The sequence below is a fragment of the Vicugna pacos genome, chromosome 11, assembly GCF_048564905.1.
Source record: "Vicugna pacos chromosome 11, VicPac4, whole genome shotgun sequence".
NCBI lineage: Eukaryota > Metazoa > Chordata > Mammalia > Artiodactyla > Camelidae > Vicugna > Vicugna pacos.
This window is the reverse complement of record NC_132997.1, coordinates 73,355,600-73,382,401: the sequence shown is the minus strand read 5'-3', so window position 1 is coordinate 73,382,401 and position 26,802 is coordinate 73,355,600. Positions and strand designations below refer to the sequence as shown.

The 26,802-nt window shown below is 40.4% G+C and overlaps 1 protein-coding gene across 15 annotated transcripts in view; it reads right to left on the bottom strand.

Moving 5' to 3' along the window:
• Positions 1–4,292: 4,292 nt before the first annotated feature.
• CC2D2B (coiled-coil and C2 domain containing 2B) overlaps positions 4,293–26,802 on the bottom strand; it is a 91,814-nt gene continuing 69,304 nt past the window's right edge. For 10 of the 15 annotated variants that reach the window (XM_072971681.1, XM_072971687.1, XM_072971689.1 and 7 more), the window contains 10 exons: positions 25,918–26,016; positions 23,393–23,575; positions 23,053–23,250; positions 21,228–21,317; positions 18,552–18,665; positions 16,533–16,667; positions 16,019–16,141; positions 11,427–11,485; positions 9,652–9,829; positions 7,309–7,724 (listed from right to left, as the gene is read on the bottom strand). In XM_072971681.1, the coding sequence (XP_072827782.1) occupies positions 7,536–7,724; positions 9,652–9,829; positions 11,427–11,485; positions 16,019–16,141; positions 16,533–16,667; positions 18,552–18,665; positions 21,228–21,317; positions 23,053–23,250; positions 23,393–23,575; positions 25,918–26,016 (1,368 nt within the window). In that variant the 3' untranslated portion in view covers positions 7,309–7,535. Of the gene's footprint in view, positions 6,385–7,308; positions 7,725–9,651; positions 9,830–11,426; positions 11,486–16,018; positions 16,142–16,532; positions 16,668–18,551; positions 18,666–21,227; positions 21,318–23,052; positions 23,251–23,392; positions 23,576–25,917; positions 26,017–26,802 lie in introns of those variants that run through there. The other 5 variants (XM_072971688.1, XM_072971691.1, XM_072971690.1 and 2 more) reach the window with 5 other exon arrangements.

The window sequence follows — 26,802 nt, the reverse complement described above, 5'->3', positions numbered from 1 at the left end:
TTGGCAGGGCCCAGTCTAGCCCAACGTTGTCCCAGGAGAGGCTGCCTTAGCCTATTTTAGTTTCCTAGGGAGGTGAGCCACATCGGGCTAAAAGCCCCATGCCATTTATAAGGGAATTTAAATAGTACCTACCTCTTCAGGTTCCAGTTCATGTGCACTAAGCAACTTTATGACAATAATTTGGCTTCCCAATAACTTAAATGTCCAGGGCCTATTTAAGAACCCTTTCAGAAAAATGGGTCACAGACTGTAATCATCACTTTAACAAGTAGGCATCTCTAATGGATTCTACTTTGAAGATGTTATTCACTGGGAGATAATTGTTCAGAAATCATTCTCACTATTTTCTGGATTTGCCTCATAACATGATGAAAGGATTTTAGTGTTCATTTGTGTGTGTGTATGTGTGAGAGAGAGAATATATATATATAATTTGCCCAATATGTCTTAGATTATAAAATCCCTATAATGCAAAATTCAGGTTTATTACATTTCTTCATTAATTTCCTAATTAAATAGGGCACACTAGACACAATTAGATATTTACTTCCTAAATGAAATAAAGTCTGCTCTCTCTATATAGAGTTTATATCCTAATGGGGAGATAAATACAATAAATGAACAGCAACAAGAACAACAAAGTCACATGGCAACAAATGCTGTGAAGAAAAATAAACATAAAAAGAGAATAGAAAGTGACAGTCAGTGGACATAGTTTTATAAGGTGAGGTATGCAAAGTCCTGAAGGAGGTTAGGGAACATGCAGATATCTGTGTTACAGAAAGGCCCTAAGGAGAAGGCATGTTTGGAATGAACATGGAGGACAGTGTATGCTTGGAATGAAGAGGAGATAGGAACGATATTATAAGTCTTGGAAGCAGTGATCAGCAAAGGTATGAGAGGATGGAAGTAAAAAAGGCAGAACTTCTACTTAATGAGCAGAGTAAAGAAACTGCAAAAACCTCAGTGTGCCTGCAGCATAAGGCACAAGACAGGTTTGGCAAGAGATGAGAGTGGGACCAGAGTCCCCGCAGAGTTTTTGTAACTCACTGAACTTTAGGCAGTAAAAAACCATTGACTTTAAACTGTTTACTTAAACAATTCATTCATTATTTTAATGAATGCCAACAAAAAGTAAAACATTCAAATAGTAGAAAACTGTATACAATGATTAGCAAATCTCCCTCTCTTGATTTCAGTTTTCTCTAGAGGCAACATTATCACTGTTTCCTTTTGTACCCTTCTAGGGATATCCGGATATTTATAACAATGCATGTACTTAATCTTCTTGCCCCCATTTCATCACAAATGGTAACACATTACACTCAGTGTTGTGTACCTAGCTTTTGTCATAGGATATATTCTGGTGAACATTCCACAACAGAACATCTAGAATTCCTTTCAAAGGCTACGTCATATTCCAGTAGATGCAAAGGACTGGAAGGAAGCCAGAAGCCCTAGGCTCTTGTTCTTGGTTCTTGATTTAGTGCTTCTTAGTGGAGTGGCCTTAAGGCAGTCATTTCCCTCCTCATCTATAAAGTGAGCTGGGTGATGACTGAGATTGCTTCTGACTTTAACATTTTAGGTTCTTTGCTCTTGCCGTACACATTCTGCAAAGAATTCTGTAGGGAAAGAGGCCCAACACTCCCCATAAAGCTCTGATCATTATCCAGTTTTAAATGTTTTAAATTTAAAGCATATCAAGGTGGCCTGAGATTAAGATGGTGGATTAGAAGGACAGTGAGCTCACCTCCCCCAATGTACACATCAAAAATACATCTACATGTGGAGCAATTCTCACTGAAAACCAACTGGAGACTGGAAGAAAGGCTCTTCTACAGCAAAGGCTGTAAAGAAAGATTCATATGGAGTCAAGTAGGAGGAGGAGAAGCAATCAGGTCAGGAGCTATGCTCCTAGGAGGGGACACAGAACAGGAGGGTGATTAGATGGGTTCAGAGATGCTGCCTGGGGACTGAATGGTTTGAATCACATATTGGTCCCCCGGTCCTGGGTTCTTATACCAGGAAAGTGAGTCTCCTTAGCTGGTTTGAAAACCAGTGGGACTAACAGGAGTGCTGTTAAGAAACCTAGACTCTGCTCGTGAAAAGTATGCACAGCTTGCTTAGTCCTGGAAAAGGCGGAGAAACAGATTGTAACTGCCCGGGACTCTGGCCAGTTTCCCATGGCCACCTTAGCATGGGCCCCAGCCCATGCCAAGAACCTGTTCCGGCACCTCTACCCCAAGTGCAGCTCCCCACTAGGGCAAAGGCTGCTCTGCCAAGGAGAGTGGGATGTTATGGGGACAGAGCCAGCTCGGACCTGGCACTGCATCTTAATTGGGCAAGTGTGGCCATTAATGGTGCTTGCAGAAGTGGCAGATTAGGAGCTGTCTTGAGCTCTGACGGGCATGCTGGGACTGACCTCAGCACATGTCCAAGCCTGCACTGGGTGCCTGCTCTAGCCCCCTTCCTCCAGTGCTGCTCCCCTCTAGGGTGAAGAGGCTGGCGCTGGGTGTTGGGAGAGTGTACACTTAAAGGGAACACAGCCAGCTCTGACCCAACCTTCAAGGCTTCTGCTTCACCACGTTGGGACGTGTTATTGCTCCAGAGGGCTTTGACAGCTACTGAGGATAGGAGAAGCCCTGGCTCACACATGGCTCTGGCTCTAGCCCCTCCATCTCCATCCCACCTCCCACCAAATGATAGCTGCCAGCACACTCTGAGGAAAGATATGACCCATGCTTGCTTCAGATCCATCTCTCCCACCAAATCCACTGGGCATAGGTACACTGCAGAGGGACACTCCCACACAAGGTTACCATTTCAAGACTAGAATAGGTAACTATTACACCTAATTTCATAGACACAGAGAAAGTTAAGCAAAATGAGAAGACAGAGGAACTTGTTCCAAACAAAAGAATAAGAAAAAACCTGAAAGACAACTAATGACAAAGACAACTAATAATTTACCAGATAAAGAGTTCAAAGCATTAATAATAAAAATGCTAACTGAACTAGCGAAAAGAACAGATGGACATAGTGAGAATTTTAACAAGGAACTAGAAATTTAAAAAAGAACCAATCAGAACTGAAGACTACAATAACTGAAATGAAAAAGCACACTAGAAAGAATTTGGAGACTAGGTGAAACAGAAGAATACATAAGTGATCTGAAAGATAAAGTGATGGAAATCACCCAATCAGAACAGCAAAAAGAAAAACAAATTTTAAAAAATGAGAGCACTTTAAGGGACCTCTAAGACAACATCAAATCTTGTCCTAATAATGTAGGAAAGAGAAAATAGTGGAACAAAAACAGAGGGAATATGTGAAATATAAATAATAGAATGGTAGACCTAAGTCCAAACATAAATGATTACATTTAAGTGTAAATGGTCTAAATTAAAAAAAAAGAAAATTGTCAGAAGGTATTAAAAAAGGAAAACATAACTATATGCTATCCACAAGAAACTCACTTCATATATAAATATAACATCAAAAGTAACAAGATGGAAATATATATACCAGGTAAACACTAATCCAAAGAAAGCTGAAGTGGCTATATAAGCATCAGACAAAACAGACTTCTGAGCAAAGAAAACCGCTAAGAGTGAAAAGGAACATTGCACAATGAAAAAAGGGTTAATTCACCTGGAAGACATAAATCCTAAATCTGTGTGCATCTAACAACAGAGTTTCAAAATACATGGAGCAGAAACTGAAAGAACTGAAAGAAAAAACAGACAAATTCATAATTACAGTTGGCAGCTTCAATACTCCTCTCTCAGTAATTGACAGAACTAGTATGCAGAAAAACAGCAAGGATCCATACAAGTTAAACACCACGTTGACCATCTGGATCAAAAGATATTCTCATCAGCAGAGGAACAGTTTAATATAAACTATAACAAATAATATCCACAGCCAGGACTCTCATGTATTATACAACTCCAGGGGTCCTTTCACATAAATTAAGTTGTGTGGCTGCTTAATTGCATGTAGTGGTCCTATCCACACTTTAGAATAATACGGATCCTTTCAGAAGAATGAATTCATTCACTTGGAGTATTTTCACAATTTTTGAAGGAGAAAAACAACATACAGAAAAGCATACCTAATGTGGTCCCATTTTTATAAAACAAACAGGAACATATGCATATATGTATGTGTCCATGAGAATGTTGGCAAGTGGAAGCATCCATGGTTGGTAAGTGGAGTGAATAACGTGGGTGGAAGAGGGGAGAATAATGGGACAGGGATCTAAGCAAAAAAGGAAAAGAAAAAGAAAATTTGCATTCAAAAATATGATCATTTTTATGCACAAACAATAAGTATCTCTAAAAATAATTTTAAAGCATTCCTAAACATAAAAAAGGAAAAATACAACTTTATTCAGTTAATTTAAACATTTCAAGGATTTAGATTTATTTGCTAATACTTTAAATAAAATGTGAACTCTTTACCATGACCTATATGGTCCTAATCTCTCCAACTTGTGTGCTACTCCTCTTCCCACCCGCCTCCCCATCTAAGACTCTTTCTGGACTAGAGGCCTTTGTAATTGCGGTCTCCTTTGCCTGAGATGCTTTTGCCACAGATCTTTGCATGACTGGCTTCCTCTCAACTGTAGAAGCCACAGATACCTACCCAGTAGCCATCCTCCCCTAATTCCTCATCAACAGAACACTGATTTTATTGGGACAGCAATATGTCCACTTAAAATACTCGACATCGAGCCTCTCTTGTGGCCAGGAGTGATACAATTCTGGCCAATGGAATGTAAGTAGAAGTTACTGGGTACAGCCTCATGGGAAGCTTTTTAAAAGAGCTAAACCAGCTGCATCCTCTACCTCCTCCTTCCCTTTCTGCATTTTCTTGCCATAAAAATGGCTGTGAGGCTAGAGCCTCTGTGGTTCCCAGATCAGCAGTTTCAGTAGCACCTGGGAACATGTTATAAATACAAATTATCAGGCCCCACCCCAGATCCCACTGAATCAGAAACTCTGAGGGTAGGGCCCAGCAATCTGTGGTTCAACACACTCTTCAGGTGATTCTTATGTATGCGTTTGAGAACCACTGAGGAAGAGGACAGAAGTCTCCTTAGAGATAGTGAAGAAGATGGATGAAGACTAGTACACTTACGACATCGCAGACTGTACCAGGGTTGGACTGCCTCCTCTGGACTTGACAGTTATGTAATCCCTATTTGGTTATCTACTGTGATTAGGTTTCTGTTACATGTAACTGAATGCAATTCTAAATTTTATTTATTATTGTATTGCTTTATTATTTTTTGGCAGGGGGAGGTAATTAGGTTTTATTATTTATTTTTAGAGGAGGTACTAGGGATTGAACTCAGGACCTTGTGCATGTTAAGCTTGTGCTCTACCACTTGAGCTATACCCTCCCCCTCTGACAAATCATCTTTTAAATCTCAGCTCAAACATTCTCTGTAGAGAGCCCTTCCCTGACTACTCTGCTTATACCCTCCAGCCCCACTAAGTCCTTCTCCATCACACCAACCTATTTCTTTCCTTTATAGCACTCATCACACCCCAAAATTATCTTACTTACTATTTATGTGCTTAGGACCTGTTTCCCCTGTAAGGATGAAAGCTTTACAAGGGGAGGACCTTTGTCTTTTCATTGCTGTCCTCCAGCACATACTAAAGTGTCTGGTACGTAATGGGTGCTCTGTAATTATTTGTGGGATGATTTAAAGAATTTTAAAATTATACATTACATTTAATATCATGTATTTTTTAAATAGTCAAATAAAAATGGTTCATTACAATTACACAATTTTAATGAAGAATATTTAGTTTTGAAACACATATGCATATAAAATGCATATAATACACACTTGCCTATGAACACGTTCCACCTTAATCTTAAGTGGCCTATCAATTCTAAAACCATTAACGGCTAACAAAATAGCTATGTAAACACTCTATGTGCCACAGAAATGAACTGTGTGAATTCAGCACTTCTTTGGCAAACTTGCCTTTCTATAGATGTCATTTTGTGCTACTCCCATCAATGTGGGAGACTTGTTAATAACATTTCATATAGTATTTAAACACAAACATTTAAATAAAAACAAAGATTCTGATCAGTTTTTTGTTGCATGCCAGAAGACACATACAATTAGTTTTTAACCTTGGAGAAAAAGCATTCCCTTCACCCATATTGTAGCTCTTTTTACTCTTCTAGTAATCTCGAGTTTGGTCCAAGACTAACATCACTCCAAATAAATGAGGTCTTCTCTGGCACCAGCCTATGCTGGTGAACTGAGTGAGGGGATGCAGATTGAGGGTTCCCTGAGGATGAATTTGGGGTCTCTGTTCTCTGTTTGTGGGAGTGACTCAAGAAGCCCCAGTGTTCCTGCAATGAGAGAAATGCATTTTGTTTCTTACTTTTACCTCATATAAAACTGCTCTCATCAACCTTTAGAAATCTGTATCTTTTGATTTTTAAAAAAAGTTGTCATGTAACATTTAAGTAAACTGTATAAATGCCTTCCTCAATGAAGCACAGAGTAATCAAATACAAGAAAATAGTACAGTGTTTCCTACTTAGATCCCTGTTACTGTTTCTTGAGGGGCTCCTAGGACCTCGGCGGGTCTCCCTGGGGCCACCATTGGGAAAGAAAAGCAGCAGAAAAGTGCCAGTGACACAACAGGGGCTGCTCACTAAGATAAAGAGGGGCTCTGAAATCTGGTAAGACCATTGTCTCCCTTTCTCACAGAATCAGGAAAGCATTCAGGTAGAGTTTCCTGGGAGTCCCTTCCAAATATTTGGAGCTGAAAGGACTTCAGGTCAGTAGCATCTCAAAAGAAAATTTTGAGAAGCCCCCAGAAGATGACCCCACTCCTCACCCCAACATGGCAGATTTTCCTCTTATTCTTAATCAGTGAAATACTCTTTTTGTCTTATGAGAGGCAATGACCTTAGGTTTCTATCTGAATGACTTCAACCTGGAACTGCATCAGAACCAGCATTAAATGTACGAGCTTCACTCTAGTAATGACAACATTCTATAAAGCAGGGTTCTTACTCTGAATAGGCCACGAGAATTACCTGGGGAGCTTGTTGAAAATAATGTGGGTTCTGAAGTTGCACTCCCAGAGGTCTTGATTCAGTAGGTCCTGGCTGGGATGTGGAATCTGCATTTTCAGTAAGGCTTTCCAGGTGATTTTGATGGAAGTGGTGTGGGCCCACAATTAACACTGGCTTTAGCAAAAGAGGCCAGAATTGCCTCTTTCTCAGAATAAGACCTCCTATAGACAGTGACCCAAGGCGCCAGACTTCCTGACAGGTCCTCCTTGAAGCAGTCTCAGGTGAGGAGGTCATTTATACTTGCCCTCAAAGACTCAGGGAGTGAGTCTCCATTGTGTTCAACTCTATAAGTAAACCAAAAATTGAGCTCACACTTGTCTGGACTTGAGGATAAACAGAAAAATCCCAAGTAACAGAAAAGTTTTGGCTTCTGGTTGGGGCCCATGCACAAGCTTTTCCTTTTCCCTTCTTCCTTTTCAATCATGTCGAGCTAATGAAGCCAAATAAACCCACACAGATAGGATGTTGTTTGGGTATGGGTGAATGTACACAGCTAGAGCAAATTCTGTCTGCGGAAAATCGGAGGAGTGAATTCCAGTTTGATACACGGCATCAATAACTGACTGTACATCAGTGTATGGCATCTGGAGAGGAAATCCCACCACCTGGACCAAAGACAGAATAACACGTGAACCCACGTTACAGTCACGTAGGTGATCGGGAAGTACAGTTCCCCATGAATTACATACATTACTCACGTATGCAAAGAGATTACAGAAGCCTCAAAGAAATAGTAGCCATAAAATAATGATAATTGTTATCATTTCATGGGTGTTCACTATGTTCTACAGTACAGGAACAGTGCGAAATGCTTCATATATACGCCTACACTTCAAACAACCCTAGGAGGTCGGTTTTGTTATAATCCCCACTTTACAGAGAGAGGAGCAGAGCAGAGCCAGGTCTGTCTGACACCAGAACCTGAGCACTTAACATTCCACATCCTTGCACTCTTCCTGGAATAGCAAACTGCCAACAAGGAAAGTTCCTGGTCCTATAAATGAGGGATTTAAGTGGGCATTTTTGAAGAATTTATTTAACATTGGTTCAGTTTATTAAGTGACAACTATGTGACAAAATTAAAGGATATGGAAGACCGCCCCATGTAAAATTTTCTATTGAAAAAATATACAAATGACAATCATAATCCTCTTTCAAGCCTTAGGTTGTTGACTTCAAGAGGCTTTTCCTGATCTTCCCACACATCGCATGGTACGCTGTCCTTCTCTAGCTTACTTAATAAAATATATTGCAATTACATGTTTTCTGGTCTGTCTCTGTAATTAGCCCATCGTCTCTGTGAATGCTCAAGGTTGTATTTGTCTTGTTTACTGTTATAACCCCAGTGTCTAGCACAATGTCTGCCACATAGAACACAAATAATAGTTAACATTTACTAAACACTTGTTTGGTGCTGGGTGCTATGGTGTAAACATTAGCTCACTTAATCCTCACTACAACCACAAAACAGGTAACTATTTTTATTTCTGTTTATCTTGTGCAAATGGGGTGAAAGTATAGAGAAAGCAGGTAACTCGGTCAAAGCTACTGAGTGGCTGAGCCAGCATTTGAACCCAAGTTGCGGGATTCAGTCAAGATTCATGGTTGAGTGTAAACAGCAAGTAATTTTTAGAAGGAACTCCAAATTTTAAAACTTGGCTTATATTCAACTATGCTTTCTTATCTATTTACCCTCTAATTCTATTAAAAAGAAAGCAAAACAAAACAACTTCCTCCCTGATCATGAATAAATAGTATCTGCATATCCCTCCCTGGCAGCCGAAGTATCAACAACCAACAGATTCCTCCCTTTCTTCTCCTACAGGATTTCCCGAGGAGGCATCCTCTAGTTTATGGGATGGTAGGGGGAAGGAATCTTACTCTTGGGAGGCTGGGGCTTCCAAAAGCCCACTGTACCAATTCACTGGGAAGAGCTGATGAGAGGACTCCCAGAACTGAGGATACAGTAAGGGAAGAAAAGAAGAACTCTAACAACCCACCAAATGCCCACCATGTTTGATTAGGGACTTGCTGAGTTTGAGATGCCTTTTTATGATCCAGGATGATGTCAAATGTGTTGGTGAACATATAAGGGAGGAGGTCAGGAGAGAAGTTCAGGCTGGATGTACAAATTTGAGAGTAACTTGCATACAGAAAATATTAAAGCTTGCATACAGTCCTCTTGCCCAGAACCAAGGACAGGTAATCCATTCTATTATTACCATCTAGAGATCACTTTTTAGTTTCTTAGTTGCAGGTTTCCTTTTGGGCATCTCTTTCCAAAGTTTGTGGTTTTTTACATCATAAAACATACAAGTGATTCCAAGAAAATGTCATGCAATGTGGTCATGGTAATAGTTGTTTACTACATTTGAAATTTCTCAGTCTATAAGTAAATGCATTTTAATGTCATAGCATGTATCATCTAGGATCAAGATAAAAGGCATTTCAGGAATATTTAAAATACTATCATCTGGCAATTAACCACATAGATGAAACAAGCATCACTAATGCATTAAGTCATATACAAACCCAATAAAATTTTAGTAGTCTTCCAAATTCACTCTCCTCTTCAGATGAAACAAAGCTTCCAGTGCCAAGTTCTAGCTTAGGAAGGATTTGTCGTAAAATGAAAGTACACTGCCTATTCCAACGTGTTGGCTGTTTAGGTCGCCATTCCATTATTTTACATTTCAGAGTCCGTTCAATTCTAAGGTAACAATGCAAAGATTATTTCATGATAAATTACAACTCATTTAACAAAGGGGAAGAAGTTTTGTCACTTTTACTCAAGTATGAGAATGATACTTTTTAATTTAGGAGAAAATCAACCCTCTGTGGCTGGGATACCTGCCTTCATTCACGTCAGTCAGGTCTGGAAGAAAGGAGACTCTTGCTTGGCTTAAGAAAGCAGGAAGCTTCCTAGGGTAGCCAGCAATTAGCTCTCAGAGGCTCATCTTTTTTCCAGCTCCTGTGTGTAGTCAGTTGTCTACTGGGAGTGATTTGACAATACCTACTGTCTGCTTACTGGGTTGACATTCCTGTTCTCTAAGACCTTCCTTTGGCATAAGACCTTGTGTTTCCATGAAATGCTTTTATAAAAGTTCACGTATCTGGTCTGGGCTAAAGTTAGCAGGAATGGGTTTATTAGATCAATTAATTTAGCAAGGAGAGTTGGGAGGAAAAGAGGCACTGGACTGATCAGTATGATGCTCAGAAACATCTAGAATGAGTGTTCCTCAAGGGAGGGATCTTTGCCTGTATACCCCGCCTCTAAAACAGTGCCTGGCGAGGAACTGTTCCGGGAAGGGGAGAAAGTGGAGCACCACGGGTTAATGGTGCCCCTCAGGGCAGCCTCTCCTCTGTGCAGAATCAGTGTGTGCTACAGAAGCAGCTGCGGGCACTCTCCCTTCGGTTGGGCCTATTGAGTAGTTAGGTGAGTTTGCAGAGTGTCTCAGCCATGGCTATATGCCAGAATCACCTGTGACTTTAACAAAATGTTCCACCTCGGGATAGTAATTTTTAGATAGTTCTAGAAGCCATTCTGATGAAAACCAGAAGCTGGGAACCATTTCCCTAGTGCATTTCTTCCCTTTTGTTCAGAATTGGGGAAGAAGGACGGGAAATAAGAGGTGGGGATTGTATGCTAGTGAGAGAAGGGAGTGGCAAAATGATTACTGTTAGATTCTCTTTTGATGAGTTGGTAGTGGCTTACATGACAGCCTGCTGTGTCAGCATGAGTCACAGGAGGCCCTCAGATCTAGAAGCTTCTGACACATCTGGAGTAGGAGTGAGGTCTGCTGCAAAGGTTGTGACCCTCTGGGCTTGACTGAACAGCTCCTCAGGGTTTGTGCACACGTGTGTGTGTGCTGGGGGGCAGGTGGTGCCTAGGAAGGACAGTACTGATATTTTTACCACACAGCTTGGATGTTCTTACCACACCCCAAGTTGTGCGCCATTTGCCTTCATGTCCTTTCAAGAAGTGTTAGCTACTGCATCATTATATCTATAAGCTCAACAGGTGTCTGTGTTGAGAACTTCCCGTTAGTGGCCCACAATGTTTTCCAGAGGCAACGACATTCAACTGGGCCTTTCTTTTCAAGGACTGTCCTGGATGGCAGAGGGGCTGATTTGGATGCATGTACCAAGAGACAGATGACTCAGTGGAAGTAACTGTTATAACCTCCATTTCATGCTTCTGTTGCTGAATCTAGCAAGTGCTTTGAGAGAATGGGCAAGAGGTCTGAAAGACGGCTGAGTGAGAGCTTAGGGAGAAAACGTGATAACCCTATCAATAAAGACCATACCTGTTCTTTAGGTCTTCTACCATGCTTCTGTTAGTATCAGAATAAATTATTTCTTCAGGCTGAAATACAGACAACTAGAAGTTAGACAAGATTCTAGGGAGAACATCTCTACATCACAGTCACCCCGTAGAGTGTTAATCACAATGAGGGGAACCCCAAACCAGTCTCATGCGGCAAAAACACTCCATAGTAGAGGCACAAAGGCAACACAGATCACAGTGTTTCCTTCAACTTTAACACTACCTCACCAGAGCATGGGAGGAAGAATGGATTTACAAAAGATAGGTCTCCGGGGAAAGATATATATGCTGTCCCATCTGTTTATTCAAACAAGCATTTTTCAGACATGCTTACTGATTCTACCAGATAATCTTTTGGAGCTACACTGGTCTCTTTCACTTATTAACTGTGACCTTGGTGAACTGTGACCTTAGCCTCTCTGAGTCTCAGTTACCACATCTTTAAAAGAGGGACAATAGGGCTAGGCGATAGCTCAAGCAGTAGAGCCCATCCTTGCCATGCCTGAGGTCCTGGGTTCAAGCCCCAGTACCTCCTCTAAAAATAAATTAATAAACTTAATTACCTCCCCCCTGCCAAAGGAAAAACAAAAGATAGTGAATAAAAGAGGGACAATAATGGTACCTACTTCCCTGGGGTCATGTGAAGATTTTAAAATAAAGTAATACATGTAAAGCCCGGCACATATTGCTCAATAAAGATCAAATATTATTGTTATTATTATCCTTCTATCATGGTTTATCATCTTCCTTCTTTGATTATTTGTTTCTTTCAGCTGGCAGGAGCCAGGTGGCTGTGCTTGCATGTATATGCACACATACATGTGTGTGTGTGCACACATAGTCCATTTCCATCTCCCCTGTCTCCAAGTCCTTGCTCCAAGCACCCCCGCAACAGCAGAGGCAATGCTCTACCATGTTACCTGGTGTTGCCCCGGGGCAGGAATTGCTGGGGCGGGGAGGAGGAGAGGACTTCCCAAGCCACTCCCCACCCCAATCCTTCCTTCCCCTCCCTGCAGGGCTCATTAGACAAGAGTGAGGGGCTGGGTTTAGACAGTTCATACTTTGGATGTTTCTGAGCTGCGAAGTAGAGGAGCTGTAGAAACAGGGAGAGATATTTCCCCCTCGTGAGTGGAACGAGGGTTGTGTAAAAAGGAGGAAACATTTGCTAGGCCTCTAGGTCTTAAAGAATTTCAGGAGTGATTTGAGGATGTTCAGTCTATCCAGTGATATCTAAGCCAGTGTTTCCCAAAATGTGGCCCCCAGACCAGCCACCTCAGACCCACTGAATCAAAAACTCGAGGGTAAGGCCCAGCAGCCCGCTTTTCAACAAGCCCTCCAGGAGGTTCTGATGCCTGCCATGGCTGGAGAACCACTAGGTTAGAGAAAAGGCTGAGGCACAGCCAGTTTCCCCAAAACCGATCCCGGCAGGAGATGAGGGATACCAGAGAAAGGGAAGGATGGGCTCCAGCTCATCCCGCACGGGCCGCCAGCTATCCCAGACAGGAGGTAAACTGAACCCCCATTGCTGTTGTCAAGCACTGTCTGCCCCGCTGTCCTGGCAACTCTTGTGGATTAGTTAGGTCACATTCAGGCCTGGGGGAAAAAGGCCTGTGTTATGTTAACTTGATAAGTTTATAGGGTGTTAGTCTACTTTTCTTTTCAGGCAAAAGCTCCTTTCAGGGAATTTATATCCTTTAAAATTTCAAGAGGATTTACCTGTTAACTGCATCCCTGAATACCCATATTCTCATCCTACACACTCAAATTTGTATTCTCAGTTGTGATATTAAAAAAAAAAGTGTTCACTGCAGACAGTGGTTTATTCTGGTATGTGTGCATCAAGGTAGAAGACCAAGGGCCATTAACCCATAGGAAAGAAATCAATAGAAACACAAGTCAAATGCAACTGGGAGTTTTATATTTATACATTCAACTTGATAAAAGGTTTAGTTTCCATCCTCAGTCATAGTGGTTTTCAAAAACACAATTTTGACCATGGCAGCCCTCCTTGGTGATGTTGGCTTCTGATCGCCCTGAGGATGAAGGTCCAAATCCTTACCAGAGCTCTGCTCACCCCTACGCTCATCCCTGCTCAGTCCCTGGCAGCTCAGCTGGCTTCTCAGCAACTTGACAGACATCTCCTGCCACTGCAGGTCTTCATCCTGCTGCTCCCACTCTGTGCTGGGACCATTTTCCTCCCTGATTTTCATCTAGATTAGCTCTTGCTCACCCTTCCTCACTCTGCGGGTCGTCACTTCTTTTCCCAGGAAGCCCCTGCAACTCCCCTTCCCCTCAGGTCTCCTGCTGTGTGCTCCCCAAACCACATCCATTTCCTCTGTATCACTCTTACTGGCAAGTGCGTGTTTCCTTCTGTTTCCTCCTCTAGAACACAAACTCCAAGAATACTGACACGTGTCTTTTCCTTGGGGTACCTACACCTAACACAGTGCTGGTTCACTGCAGACACCCAATAAACACTACCTGAATTAATAACAGAATGATTAATAGTAAACAAAAAAAAAACTCATCTCTAAATATATCCTCCTCACAACCCCCAGGAGGCAGCGATGTTTCAGTCACAAATTTGGGATGGTCTGTGGATGCTGTAAATGTGGTTTGCTCAAGGGAGATAAGCACATTTCCCCTTCTTTAAAATGACTTTACAACCATATCTATATGCTTGCATGCACATGGAGAATGTCTAGGAGGATGCACGAGAAACTACCAACAGTGTATATTTCTTAGAGTGGGAAAAACGTTGAAGAGGAGAGAAACTCTTCACTTAATACCCTGATACTATTTTTCCCCCTACAACCACCATTCATTCTTTTTGATATTGTGAATTGTCCCAAATCTAAGATAAAGCACTGAGAATAATGTAATTAACATCGACCCAACATACATACCACCGAGCTATAGCTAATCTTTGCATTCTTCCATATTTGTTTTAGATTATTTAAAAAGATGTAATACGCTACAGATAGACTTGAAGTACTCTGTATACTGCTCTCTGACCTCATTCCTTTTTCCTCTCTCTCCAAAACGAACCTAAATTTGGTGTTTATCATTCTTACGCATGCTTTTATACTATCACTATATATCTATATATATATGGAAACAACATATAATTTTCAAACTTCATAAATGGTTTTGTACCATGTCATTCCACATCTTTATTTTGCTTAACATTCCATTTCTTACATTCATTCACATGATACACACGGCTCTAGGTCAGTGGTTCTCAATCCCGGCTACACGTGGGAATCAACTGGGGAGCTGTAGGTAACACCAAATGTGCGGGTTCTTCCCACAGAGAATCTGATGTAATGGGTGTACAGTCCAGTTGAGAACTATGGTAAATTGGTTTCATACATTCTTTTTCACTACTGTATAGAAGATTTCATAGTATGAGTACTTCACAACTCATGTTTTTCTGTTTCAAGCAACTCAGGAATGACCGTTGTTGTACTTATGTGTGAAAACTGTCTCCCTGTGCATGTTCCTTTAGGCTATACACTTAGAAGTTGAACTGGTGGGTCAAAGGTTAAGCATCGTCAACTCTATTAACATCATCATATTGCTTTTCAAAGTATTTGTAGCAATTTACACTCCCACCATTTCTCTGCCTCTTTACCAACACTTGATATGATCACACTTCAAAATACTTTTTCCAATCTTTTACATGTGAAATAATGAGTGAGGCTGAGCATTAAAGTTTCTGCTTCTACGAATCGCCCATTTTCCATCGTTCTTTATATCATCCTCCACCCCTTTCTCCCTGTGGGTCATACTTCTGGTTTTTGGATTTTGCAATTGCTTGCACACTGCCATACCATGGTCCTCAATCCAGAAACAACTGTTGAAATGGAATTTGGGTACCTTCCCAAAGCGATACTGAGTACATCATAGACACCCTGGCCAAGCCATCTGGTGACTAGGTTGGTTCCTGATCTCAGATCTATACTTTGGTCTCTTACCTCCTAAACCCCAGGCAGTTAGTCTGTAGCTTTTCTTTCCCATCTTCTTTCAAGAGCAGCAAAGTAGGGAGCCCCATCACAGTCCCTGGCTCTGGCTTCTCTATTTCAGGAAGCATTTTCAGACCTTGCTGCCAGCTTTTCTGGGCCCACTCACTGCTAATGTGTCTGTCCTGTTTCTAGTCCAGAGATAACTATCATGGTTTGGAGCCCAGATAAGCCTTTTGTTTTTCAATTTTTTTACTTGATCATTGCCATGGACGTGGAGTAGAAGGGCTAGGTCAAAGTAAAAGCTTATTATACTATCTTGACATTATATTTTATGTTTCATGATGAACATTTAAAAATTTTACTTTAAAACCTAAATTCACATTTAAGATGATTCCTTTTTCTCATTTCCTCTTTTCTGCACATAGAGGAAAGGAGTGAGAGTGACCCAAACTCAGGACAGATGGCAGAGAAAACTAAGTTTTATTAATATTGGCCAAATAATTCAATAAGCAATCAGTTACGTAAATATAACAAAAGCTGTCACAACTCCTAAGATTAGAACCAATGGTAACTTTCACACAGACACACCTGGAAAAATATGATTTACCTGTATACTTTGTGCTTTTGTCCCTTGATAATATTTTGGAAGCAACTGTTTCCAGAAACCTTCCTTTGTATAGTCAAAATATACAGCCATTGGTGTATTATTTTGCTGAATATTAAACCAGACCTATTAAAACATTAACATAAACTCAGTACGGGTCCAGGGGAGTTCAAAGCCCACAGCTGGTTAGGATGGAGCGAAGTTTTACACTCCTGCTACCCAGTGAGGTGGCAGAAGCCAAGGACAGTTCTGAGGCAGGAGGTACAGATATTCCAGGGGATGTGAACACTAGACCGCTCACTGGTTCTCAACCTTGGAGGCACTGCAGAATCACCTCAGGGAGTTTTAGGGATACGATTTCCCTGGCTCCATACTCCAGGGATTGTAACTGAACATCTATACATTCTTCAAAGTTCCCTGCATGATTCTAATGTATAGCCAGGGTAGAAGACCGCTGGTTTGACCGTTCAGGAGATAACTCAAAATAAGATTCCCCACCCCCTCCCCATATACTTACGTTTTCATCATCAAACAAACAGTCTACACTTTGTAAGGGACAAAATGGGTCAAACTGCTTATGGCATTGCCCGGTTAATGGATTCCAAAGCAAACATTCATCAGTTTCTTTAGTTAACACATAAGCCACACGCCCCTGTACAAGGAAAGAGTTACAGTCATTTTTGATGGATGATTAATTTAACTCATTTTTGTATGTGGAAATTATAATGTAAGCATATGTTATCTCTGGTTTTTAGAAGCCTTTTTACGGATCTTTAAAATTTTTTTGAAAAGGAAAAAAAGCCAAAGCAACCAAAATCCTTAGGCCCAGGTTAGCATGAGGAGTCAAATGAGAGAACTTTGAGCCAATGCTGCCATGTATGGTGCTGGAGGGTGGACCCTGATAGCAATAACATATTGTTCTAACAAAATGAGTATATTATGACAATTTCCCAACAGCTAGTACTAGAATGTTTGAGGTAGGGGTACTTTCATGCAATTCACACAAAGGTGCTGTATGGACCGACTGTGCTTTGAGCAGAATTTACTCAGAGACCAAAGGTGAACACCATGCAGAGTTAGGAATGGAGATTTGCCTAAGGTTCTGAAAAGCAAGAGAAGTTAAAAAGACCGTAAAATTAATTTTGAGAACAAGATCTGGAATTAGAGGCCAAAGAGAAATTAAACAGGAAACATTTGAAGAACAAAAGTAGTCATTATGTTGTTATTTTGCTCTGCACATACCTTTTGAAGTATAAACCTTTCCTGTTTAGCAAAGAATGAGTATTGCAGATAACAATAATAATGCCTAACATTTATTGAGTATTTATGTACCCCAGGTACTGTACCCAGCATTCACACTTTCTCACTTTAATGAACTCCAGATTCTATGAGGTAGGGGTGATAATTATGCTCATCTTTCACATGAAGAACAAGAGGCTAAGAGCTTGTGTAGGGTAATGGTAACTGGCATTATTCCTGTTTGTGGGGGAGATAAGTGAGGCTCAGAGGAGTAAACAAGGCTGAGATCATACAGCTAGTGAATGTCATTGCCAGGTTTTAAATCCTCTCTGACTGACCCCGAAATCCATATTCTTAACACTGTGCTGTGCAGCCTGGTTTCCCTAACTCCAAAGCTCGTGCTCTTTATCACTGTGCCCCTGTCTTTTCAGTAAGGAAAAGACTTCACCTGTGGCAATCACATAGTTGAGGTCAAACACACAGCTGAGCTCTGGCCACCCACTGAACTGACTTACAGGTACAAGTGGAAAGGTCCACTGAGATATTGTTGACCGTTTACTGCCATCTAGTGGCACATAAAACTACAGCAGGAAGATCAAATGGGGAAATTAGCCACATGCTTCTCACCAATAAGGGAGTATAGAGAAATAAATGGTCACGACAAAAACCATGAAACAAGGCTGGAAGCTTGGACACTTATCAAGGTATTCATAGTAGAAATGGAAACAGTCCCAAAGAAGACAGCTTTCTGAAGGTTTGAATGCAAGAGTATATAATTAAGATGTAAAAATTTCAGGGAGGTAAGCGTAAGTTTCTGGCCCACTTCTTATACAATGAAAAACTGAGCAGTGGAAATTGGGAGAAGTATTTCTTAAGGATCTTAAAACAGAGTATCAGAAACATAAAGATGATGGTGGTGATGATGGTTAACAACCACTACAATGACTGCAAGAACTATTACTACATCACTGCCACCAGCATTTATGGAGCAATTTCCATGAACCAGGTGCTGTTCTCAGTGCCACACATTTACTACGTAAGTTAATATTTCTAGTAACCCTGTGAAGTAGCACTATTAATTATACAACTTTACAAAGAAAACAAACAGAAGGAAGTCATTCTTTACGTTATAGAAATTCTGATGAACCAACATTATCTTCCTAAGTAAATGTTTGCCCATGAAATTCCCTAAATTGCTTGTGAATAGATGGAAACTTGGGGTTGAAGTCTTTTAAACTTGCAGCTGAAAGCTAATTAGTTTTGTTTATACAATTTAAATATTAACTCCAACACTTACTTCCAACACGGAGGTTCCTAGAAGGACCAAAGCTTTCTTTCCAAAATACAGAAAGAAATTACAGAGAAGTATGGCATGCTCCTCCTTGTTTCCAATAGCCAAACTGATACAGCGCTGAGGCAAAACAGAAGCAACAAGACAAAAAAAAGAGGGGAAGAGAAAGTTGAATAATGCAATGATCAGACAGATTTAGAGCCCCTCTACTGCCCCCAGTTCCACACACATATTTTGCCAGGTCGCTGAGACAACTGGAAAGCTGAAAGCTCTGGCACCTTTTGCCTGATAAAACACTAGGGTATGAGACGGAGAGAGCATTCACTTGGAACATAGGGGTCACCTTTATTATGGGACAATGAATGTGGATACTGTGTAAATGAGCCAATAATTTATCATCCAAAATGGGGCATCTTTGTTTGGGAAAAATATTAAACTGCCCTGGGAAAATGGGACATATGGGCTGGTATTTTAAGGAACCTCATCTGATAGGTAATCAAACAGTGTTTCTGGAGGAAGGGCTCCTTTGGTCAGCGGAGCTATACTCTGTCCTGTACCGATACAGCGCTCTCAACTCAGAGAGAGGAAGAGGTCTGAGTTGGAGCCCAGTCAGGAAGAGTGACTGAAACTTCTTCGACTGAAAGAGCTGGACAGCTGGACGGTCGAGTGTGGCGGGCCTAGAAAGCAGCCGTAGCAGGAGAGGAAAGGCACCGCAGGGTGGCAGCCTGGGGTCTGTGACCTTGTTCTAGGCTGCAGGTGGGCTTTGGCCCTGAAATGCTTTTAAAAATTGGGAAGGTCTCATAGAAAACTCTGGGCTTCTAGCTTCTCTTGACAAATCCAAAGATCTAAGAACACATGTGGGCCCAAATGTTCACGTGGCAATAACCTGTTGCTGCTGAGTAGCAGCCGTACCACATAGACAGACATGCGCTTTCCAGTTCATTACAGTCCCAGAGAAAGGGCCACGGCGGCCAGGGAGCTTGGAGAGGGGGCGCTCAGGGGCTCTTGGCAGTGACCATTTACCAGTCAGCATGGAAGCGTTCAGTGTTTTAACGGCTGATATGGCCACACCCGTACACACTGGCTGAACGTGACGGTGAGGGATGGAGGTCAGGGAGGCTGTGACATGGCTCTTCTGAGAGAAAAGTGTGAGCAGGAGAATGAAGAGCAGAATATGAGTAGTGTTCAGTGTCAGGCCATGGAGGCCCCCCTGACTGGATTTCATAAGAGAAGGATGGAATGGATGAGAGTGGGTAACTAACACACTTGAGTTCTAGGTGCCTACCTTTCAAAACCCCTGTATGACGCAGATGAGGAAACTGAGGTCCAAAGAAGCAAAATAACTTGTCTTAGGTCACACAGCTATTAAATGGCTGAAGTAGGATTTGAACAAAGGTTTGTTTGACTCCAAGACTTTATGCTGGGTAGGAGAAAATAACTCCTGTCTTGTGATGATCTAATTAGTCATTCACTCATGGGTGCCCCGAGTCCAAAGAGTTCACATCAGTGGGACGACATTAGCCAAGAGGAATCCTATGCCTGCAGTAACCTCTTGGTTATGGGTATTGTTTGGATTGGGGGACACTCGGGAGTACCAGCATGTGCCTGAATGGTTACTTTTAGCTATTCTAGAGGCTGTCTTTCAATGTCCTGCAGGATCATAATACCCCTGAACACATTCTTACCAGTTCAAAGGGTCTCAGGAGAGTCTAGAGTTAGTGACACCTCTTTGAGTTTTATCAGATTTGAATCACTGGATCCTGGAACAAATGGCATGCTTGTGTTTCCCTTGTTCCCACTCAGCAGAAGGCAGGGTAGCAGATCTATTAACTTAGCCCTGTGTCCCCTAAATCCATTTCAACTCAAATCTAGCCTCTCAAACATTCTAGGTAAGGGTCAGGACTATTAGTTTCAAACATAAAATGTCCCTCTCAGGCTCCCAACATACTGGTACTTCCCATTAAAAATATTTATTGGATGCTTATAAAATTTAAAGTATGTACAAGTGATGAATATAAAAATAAATAAGAATCAAGTCTGTCTTTTCATTCAAGGAGATTAAACTTGGAATGCATATGTCAGTGTGTGGGTGTAAGGTCAATATATAAGCAACTAAATATAATTTAAGGCAGAACGGAAGAAGTATTCCAATTAGGGTTGCCAGATTTTGTGGGGGGGGATAGGACGTCCAGTTAAATTTGAATTTCATATAAACAAACAGCTTTAGTAAAAATATGCCCTAAATATAGCATGGGGCCTGTATTTTATTTGGCAACCAGTCTAAAGAGAAATCCAAGTGCCAAGGAAGAGCACTGCTATATGAGCTTTTCATTCAGATGTGGGAAAACTGGGGAAAGCTTCTGGGAAGTGTGGTACTTGCCCTAGACTTCAGGGTCTGACCACCTCTGTAGTGACAAGCCATACTTCTCTCTGGAGAATGCCATAATATTGTACTCCTGGAATTCCTGCTGAATCGAAGTACTCATGAGCTACCACTTAAAATGTTGAATAAGATTTTGGTCTTTAAGAATTATTTCTATGGGTTGCTACAGAGCTGAAAATGATGTATTAAACTATCAAATGCCTTCGAATTTCACACGGCAAATTACTACAGGAGTGCATAATATTTTTAAAAGAGTTCTTTAAAAGAAAAGCAAAAAATTATAAAATGTAATTTGTTACCTCTGATGTCATCCACATATCAAAACCATCATCTTCATCCAGTGTATCAGGCATAATAGGAATCAAAGATACAAAGCGAGCAATAAGGCCCTAAAATAATATTAACTAACATTTATTAGCGCATATTATATGCCCATCACCAAGCATAATGCTTTACATATATTATCATCACATTTAGTGTATCCTACAAGCCTATGAAGTACACACTATTATTAGTTTTATTTTACAGAAGGGGAAACGAGCTTAGAGTGCTAAGATAACCTGCCCAGGGTCACACAGCTAACACAATATATGGGGTCTCTGGGAATAGGCCCAAGTTAGCCTGACTCCAGAGCATGCATGTTAACCATTACATTTTATTGCAATAAATAAAAAAATTAAATATCAAACACTTAATGTACAACTGTTTAAAAAACTGAAAAAAGATGTTGAAGAATAACAAAAGTTTGGTTTGCTTCTAGGTTCAAAATCTATCAGAATTATTTTTGTTAATAAAATGTTGTTAAGTTGCTGCAGCAGGAAGATACTGGCACAGCCTACTTTCTCAGACAATAGAAGTTATATTGTGAATTGTTCCCCCTATATGGCTGGAGACAAGGACTCAGACAAGAGTAGGAAAGGAGAAAGGAATACAAATAAAGAAACAATGAGTTAACACAGAACATTCACTAACATTTTCACTGATTAACAATAGCTAACATTTATGCACTATTACAACCTCCCACACTGGTCGTGTTTCTGATTTCACACAATTAATTAAACATGGTTCACAATCCCTGATAAGCAAAGAGGCTAGGATTTATACTTTTTTAAAAGCACAGATTGCCTTTGAAAGAAATCTGAAAGCATTAGTATCTCCTTGGACTTTGGGTGTCAGGAAACATAGGCAGGGAGAAGCCCACAATGGAAAAGCTGAGTATAGCAACAGGTGACCTAAGTTAGGACTTTTGATTTTAGCTTAAGGAATTCAGGTAAGAGCTTCATAATGGAAAAATAATGTAAATACTCTGAGGAGAGCCAACTGACTCAATAAAGCCTGAATGAATAAAAGGTATACGTGATTTTTCATAGATGCCCTTTAATCAAAGCTTAATTTTTCCTTAAGGGAGAGACTTAGATTTCTGATTTTATATTTTCCTTTCTCAAAGTGGAAGGAGCTATATCCTCTTTTGGGTCCATAATGAATAAATCTTCATTTGATATGAAATTAAATTTTGAGTATATGTCTCTTTTGTCAGCTGGTAAACAGATATGCATAAAGCCACAGAGGGATTCGGTGGAAGTGTTATGCTGGCGGTTTACAGAGCAAAGTATAACACGGTTTCTTCATTCCCACATGCAGCAAGAAGTAATCCCTAGAAGGACACAGCCCCTTTAGGAACATAACCTTTTATTTTGTCTGGAAGTCTGTGTGGCTTTTCAAAGTTGGATAGAAAAGTTGTGAAGCTGTTATGATCACATGAACTGGTGTGGCAACAATGACTGTCTAGCACAAGTGGGCAGAAATGAAGGGTATCGGGAAGATATATTTTCTTCCAAATGGGGCTCAGAAGAACACACTGCAACACTGATGGTTTTTCTCTCAGAAAACTGTCTTTTAAGGTAAAACAATTTGAATCAAAAAGTTATACTTGGAGTTAATATAAAAAGTGAGTAAGTTAAAATATAAACTTGGAGTGATCAAAATGTTCTGAAATTTACTGTGAGGACGGTTGCACAACTCGGTGTATATACTAAAACCCACTGAATTACATACTTTAGATGAGTAAATTATATGGTATGTGACTTATATCTCAATAAAGTTACTAAAATAAATATAACTTACAAGTGTTGAATTAGAATCACGAAGAAATATGTCCATGAGTTGCTGAGGTGGATTTAATGCCTTGATGTATCTTGTTACTAAGATCTGTATCCCCTCCTCATTAAAAACAGTAGTTGTGATTCTTCGGTTAGGAAATACTGCCTTACAATTTCTTTTAAAAATATGTGCTCTCTCCAAAACATCTATTTGATCTGAAAACTAGAATCAAGTTTAAAATACTTCAACACTGTACCATATTGTTTCCACGGGGAAATATCAAGAATCAATGTTCATTTTTGCCAGCTTTGAAATGAGTACTTCTTTGACAGTATATACGAAAATAATTCGCTGTAAAGCCTACCTTGTCTGGTTCCGGATTACAGATGGCATATGATATTTGAGGTTCAATGGTAGCAAAAATATTTAAGAAGGTACATTCTTTTAAATTCTGCCCATTATAATCTTCTTTAGGAGACACGTAAGTCTTACCCCAAGTATATCCAAGCAAAACTGGTGGAATATTTACTTGAAATGTCCCACTAATCTGAAAGAGTAAACAATACAATGGATTCTGCAGGATGAAAATAAGCATCTGTCAAACATAGGAAAGCTCAGCTCAGTGTTCTCCACTATGGGAACAGGCTTTCATGGGTTCACGCTGGCACTAATAGGTATTTGCACAGGGATGGTCAGGTTCTCCATGATGATTTGTTCGCAGGCACCCTTAACACCCTGGGCTCCTGCTTAACATGTACTATGAGAAAAGGGCAGACTAAGAAAGGGACAAAACGAGAAAGCAAGTTACAGTGCTGGAGTGACAAAAAGCCCTTAGAAAATCTAATTCAGGCTCAGAGAAGATGCTAAAAGACCATGTTACATTTTTCATTGGGTCTACAAAGAGAAAAAAATGTAACAGCAGGAAGAATGACCACAGGAGGAGGGATCGTGTGTGCGTGTATGCTTGTGTGTGCATGTGTGTGTGTGTTTTGAGGGAGGAGATTATTTTTATAATAATAATAATAATAATAGTAATAACAACAACTAATAGTTATTGGAGTATTTAGAGTATTTACCATGTGTAAGGCACTGTGCCAAGTGCTTGATATAGATCATATTATTCTATGAGGTAGATACTGCTCCCATTTCCATTTTATAGATAAGGAAACTGGGGCTCAGAGAATGTAAGTAATTTGTGCAAGATCACACAACTAATGAGTAGCAGAACCAGGATTACAGCCCAGGTTTGTCCACCTTTGAAGTTCACGTTCTTAACTACCTCTCGATCCTAGAATCTGGCCACAGACTGAGAAACAAGTGCGGGGATTTATAAACGTAGGAAGCCCTGTACCTCCAACAAGTTAAAATCTCCATTGTTTTTTATTTGCAACACTTGTGTTTGCATCCTGCTCCGTCATGACATTCTGTGATTGCATATTATGCAGACAATCCTTTTTCCCTCCTTAATCTCCATTCTCTCCTCCTTTCTTACCAACAGCTTTAGGTGGCAAAATGACAGCCAGTAAAGTGTGACTGTAAAGAAATAGGAATTTTCTTTTCCAAATAAATGTTTCTAAGTTTCAAAAGTGAGCCAACTAAAGGGAAATACTAAATAAATAATAGTGATCAGAACCAGGATTGGGAAAAGGGGTCGGAATGAGTCAAGGTGAGGCAGCTGGGTGCCGGGTGGGTCCAAATAAGTAAAATGCAGGAAGAAGTCTGCTGGGGTTTTCTGGGGAACTGTTTGTTTTCCTGCCCCTTCTTGCTTCGCCCTGCCTCCTGTCTGCAGCCTGAATAAGAGGCTGGAGGTGCAGTAAACAATTCACAATTATGAGTATGAAAGCCATGTGATAATGACAGTGGAGCAGAAAGACAAAAGTAGCTTGGATCCTTGACGACATTCTTGAGTGACTACACTGGCATCTAGACTTCTTTTTAAGTGAGATAAACAGACCCCTTACATCAGCCACTGTTGGTCAGGTTTTCTGTTCCATATGACCAAATGCAGTACTGACTGATACACACAGAATTCCTTCTGAGTCAACTGCCTCTCTTGGCAAATGCACCTTTAGGGACTTCATTAAAAAGTTATCTTCTTTGTAAATACTTCCCTGACCTTTCATTCTCCATCTCATTGCCCTCTTACCTACCCCCAACCCCTCTGAACACCCCTCACCTCCCTCTCCAAACCAGGAGGAGTAAGGTACCCTCATATTACCTGTCTCATGCCCCACTCAGAGCACTACAGCATCACCATGTTAATTGTTCATTTCCTTTTATAGACAGTGAACTCTTTGAGGTAGAAAATTCATTTCTGAATTTTCTGTATCTCACATATCTCTGTAAGTAAGTAAACAGCGCCCAAAATGGAGTCTAGGCTGGGGTTTTTATACTTAGCTGGTCATGCAGGCATAGGTCATATAGACATATTTTTGTTACATGACCCAACAGCAGGACCCTCTGGGGTATCACAGAGACAGGTGCTAACCATCAGTCTCACCATTATCAATAAACAATGTTTGAGGAAGTGAAACTCCTAGAACCCATGGTTACAAAGCAATGACATTCATCAGAATATTCATGAATCTGGTCCTATAAAACTATTACAAGCAAATATGAATGTTGCCTTAAGACCCAAGGCTAGCTATCCTACATTCTTATCGATGAACACTCTAAAGATACAATAAATAATTTTGTGGGTGTCTCCTGTTCTAGAGTTATCTAAAACCTTCAATTACTCCAACACCCCAAGGGCACCTGAATACAGGATGTTTTGACTGAACTATTAAACTGCCAATCACAGAACCTGATTCAAAAATGACAAGTAAGTATTTCTATTAGCCAGAGATAAAAATTTTGAATGATTAGCAAAGAATTATTTTCTATTACCTCAGATTGTTGCAGGAGAGCAGAAAAAGGGAAGACAATGGATCCAAGCCAATTCTTTCTTATATATGAATGACCACTGCAGCTCTTGAAACAGTGATCCTATTAAAATAATTTTTTCTATTATTTACTTAATATCATGTGATGAATAACTTTCACACAGACTTGTATGTATTTTAAAAATCTCTCTCTTTTTAAAAAGGAACAAGAGTAATTAGAAAAGTTTTTTTCACACTTTTTAATTTCTTTAAAATATAACTATTTAAAGCAATAATAATAACCCCTTGTGGAGTTTATGACATATGTATAAAAAAATGTATGATATACTGTGATTAATTCTAGATCATGCTTAAGCAAATTAGCAAAAGGAGATTGTGATTGTTAATTTTATGAGTCAATTTGACTGAGCTAAGGGATGCCCAGATAGCTGGGCATATTTCTGTGAGGATGTTACTAAAGAGATTAGCACTGAATCAGCAGACTGGGTAACCAGATCAGCCTACATCGATGTGGGTGGAAATCATCCAGTCTTCTGAGGGCCTGAATAGAACAAATAGATGGGAGAAGGGCAAGTCCTCTCTCTTTCTTCTTAAGCTGGGACATCTACCTTCTCCTACCTGGTTCTCAGGGACTTCAGACTCTGGGACTTACACCAGCAGTCTTCCTGTTCTCAGGCCTTTGGACTTGGACTGAATTATACTACCAGCTTTCCTGGTTCTCCAGCATGTAGACGGCATATTGTGCCTTGTCTCAGCTTCCATAAGCCCATGAGCCAATTCCCGTAATGAAACTCTTCTTGTATATCCCTATATATCCTATTCATTTTGTTTGTCTGGAAAACCCTGACTAATACAGAAATAACTAAAAGTGGAAAGAGGATGTATACCA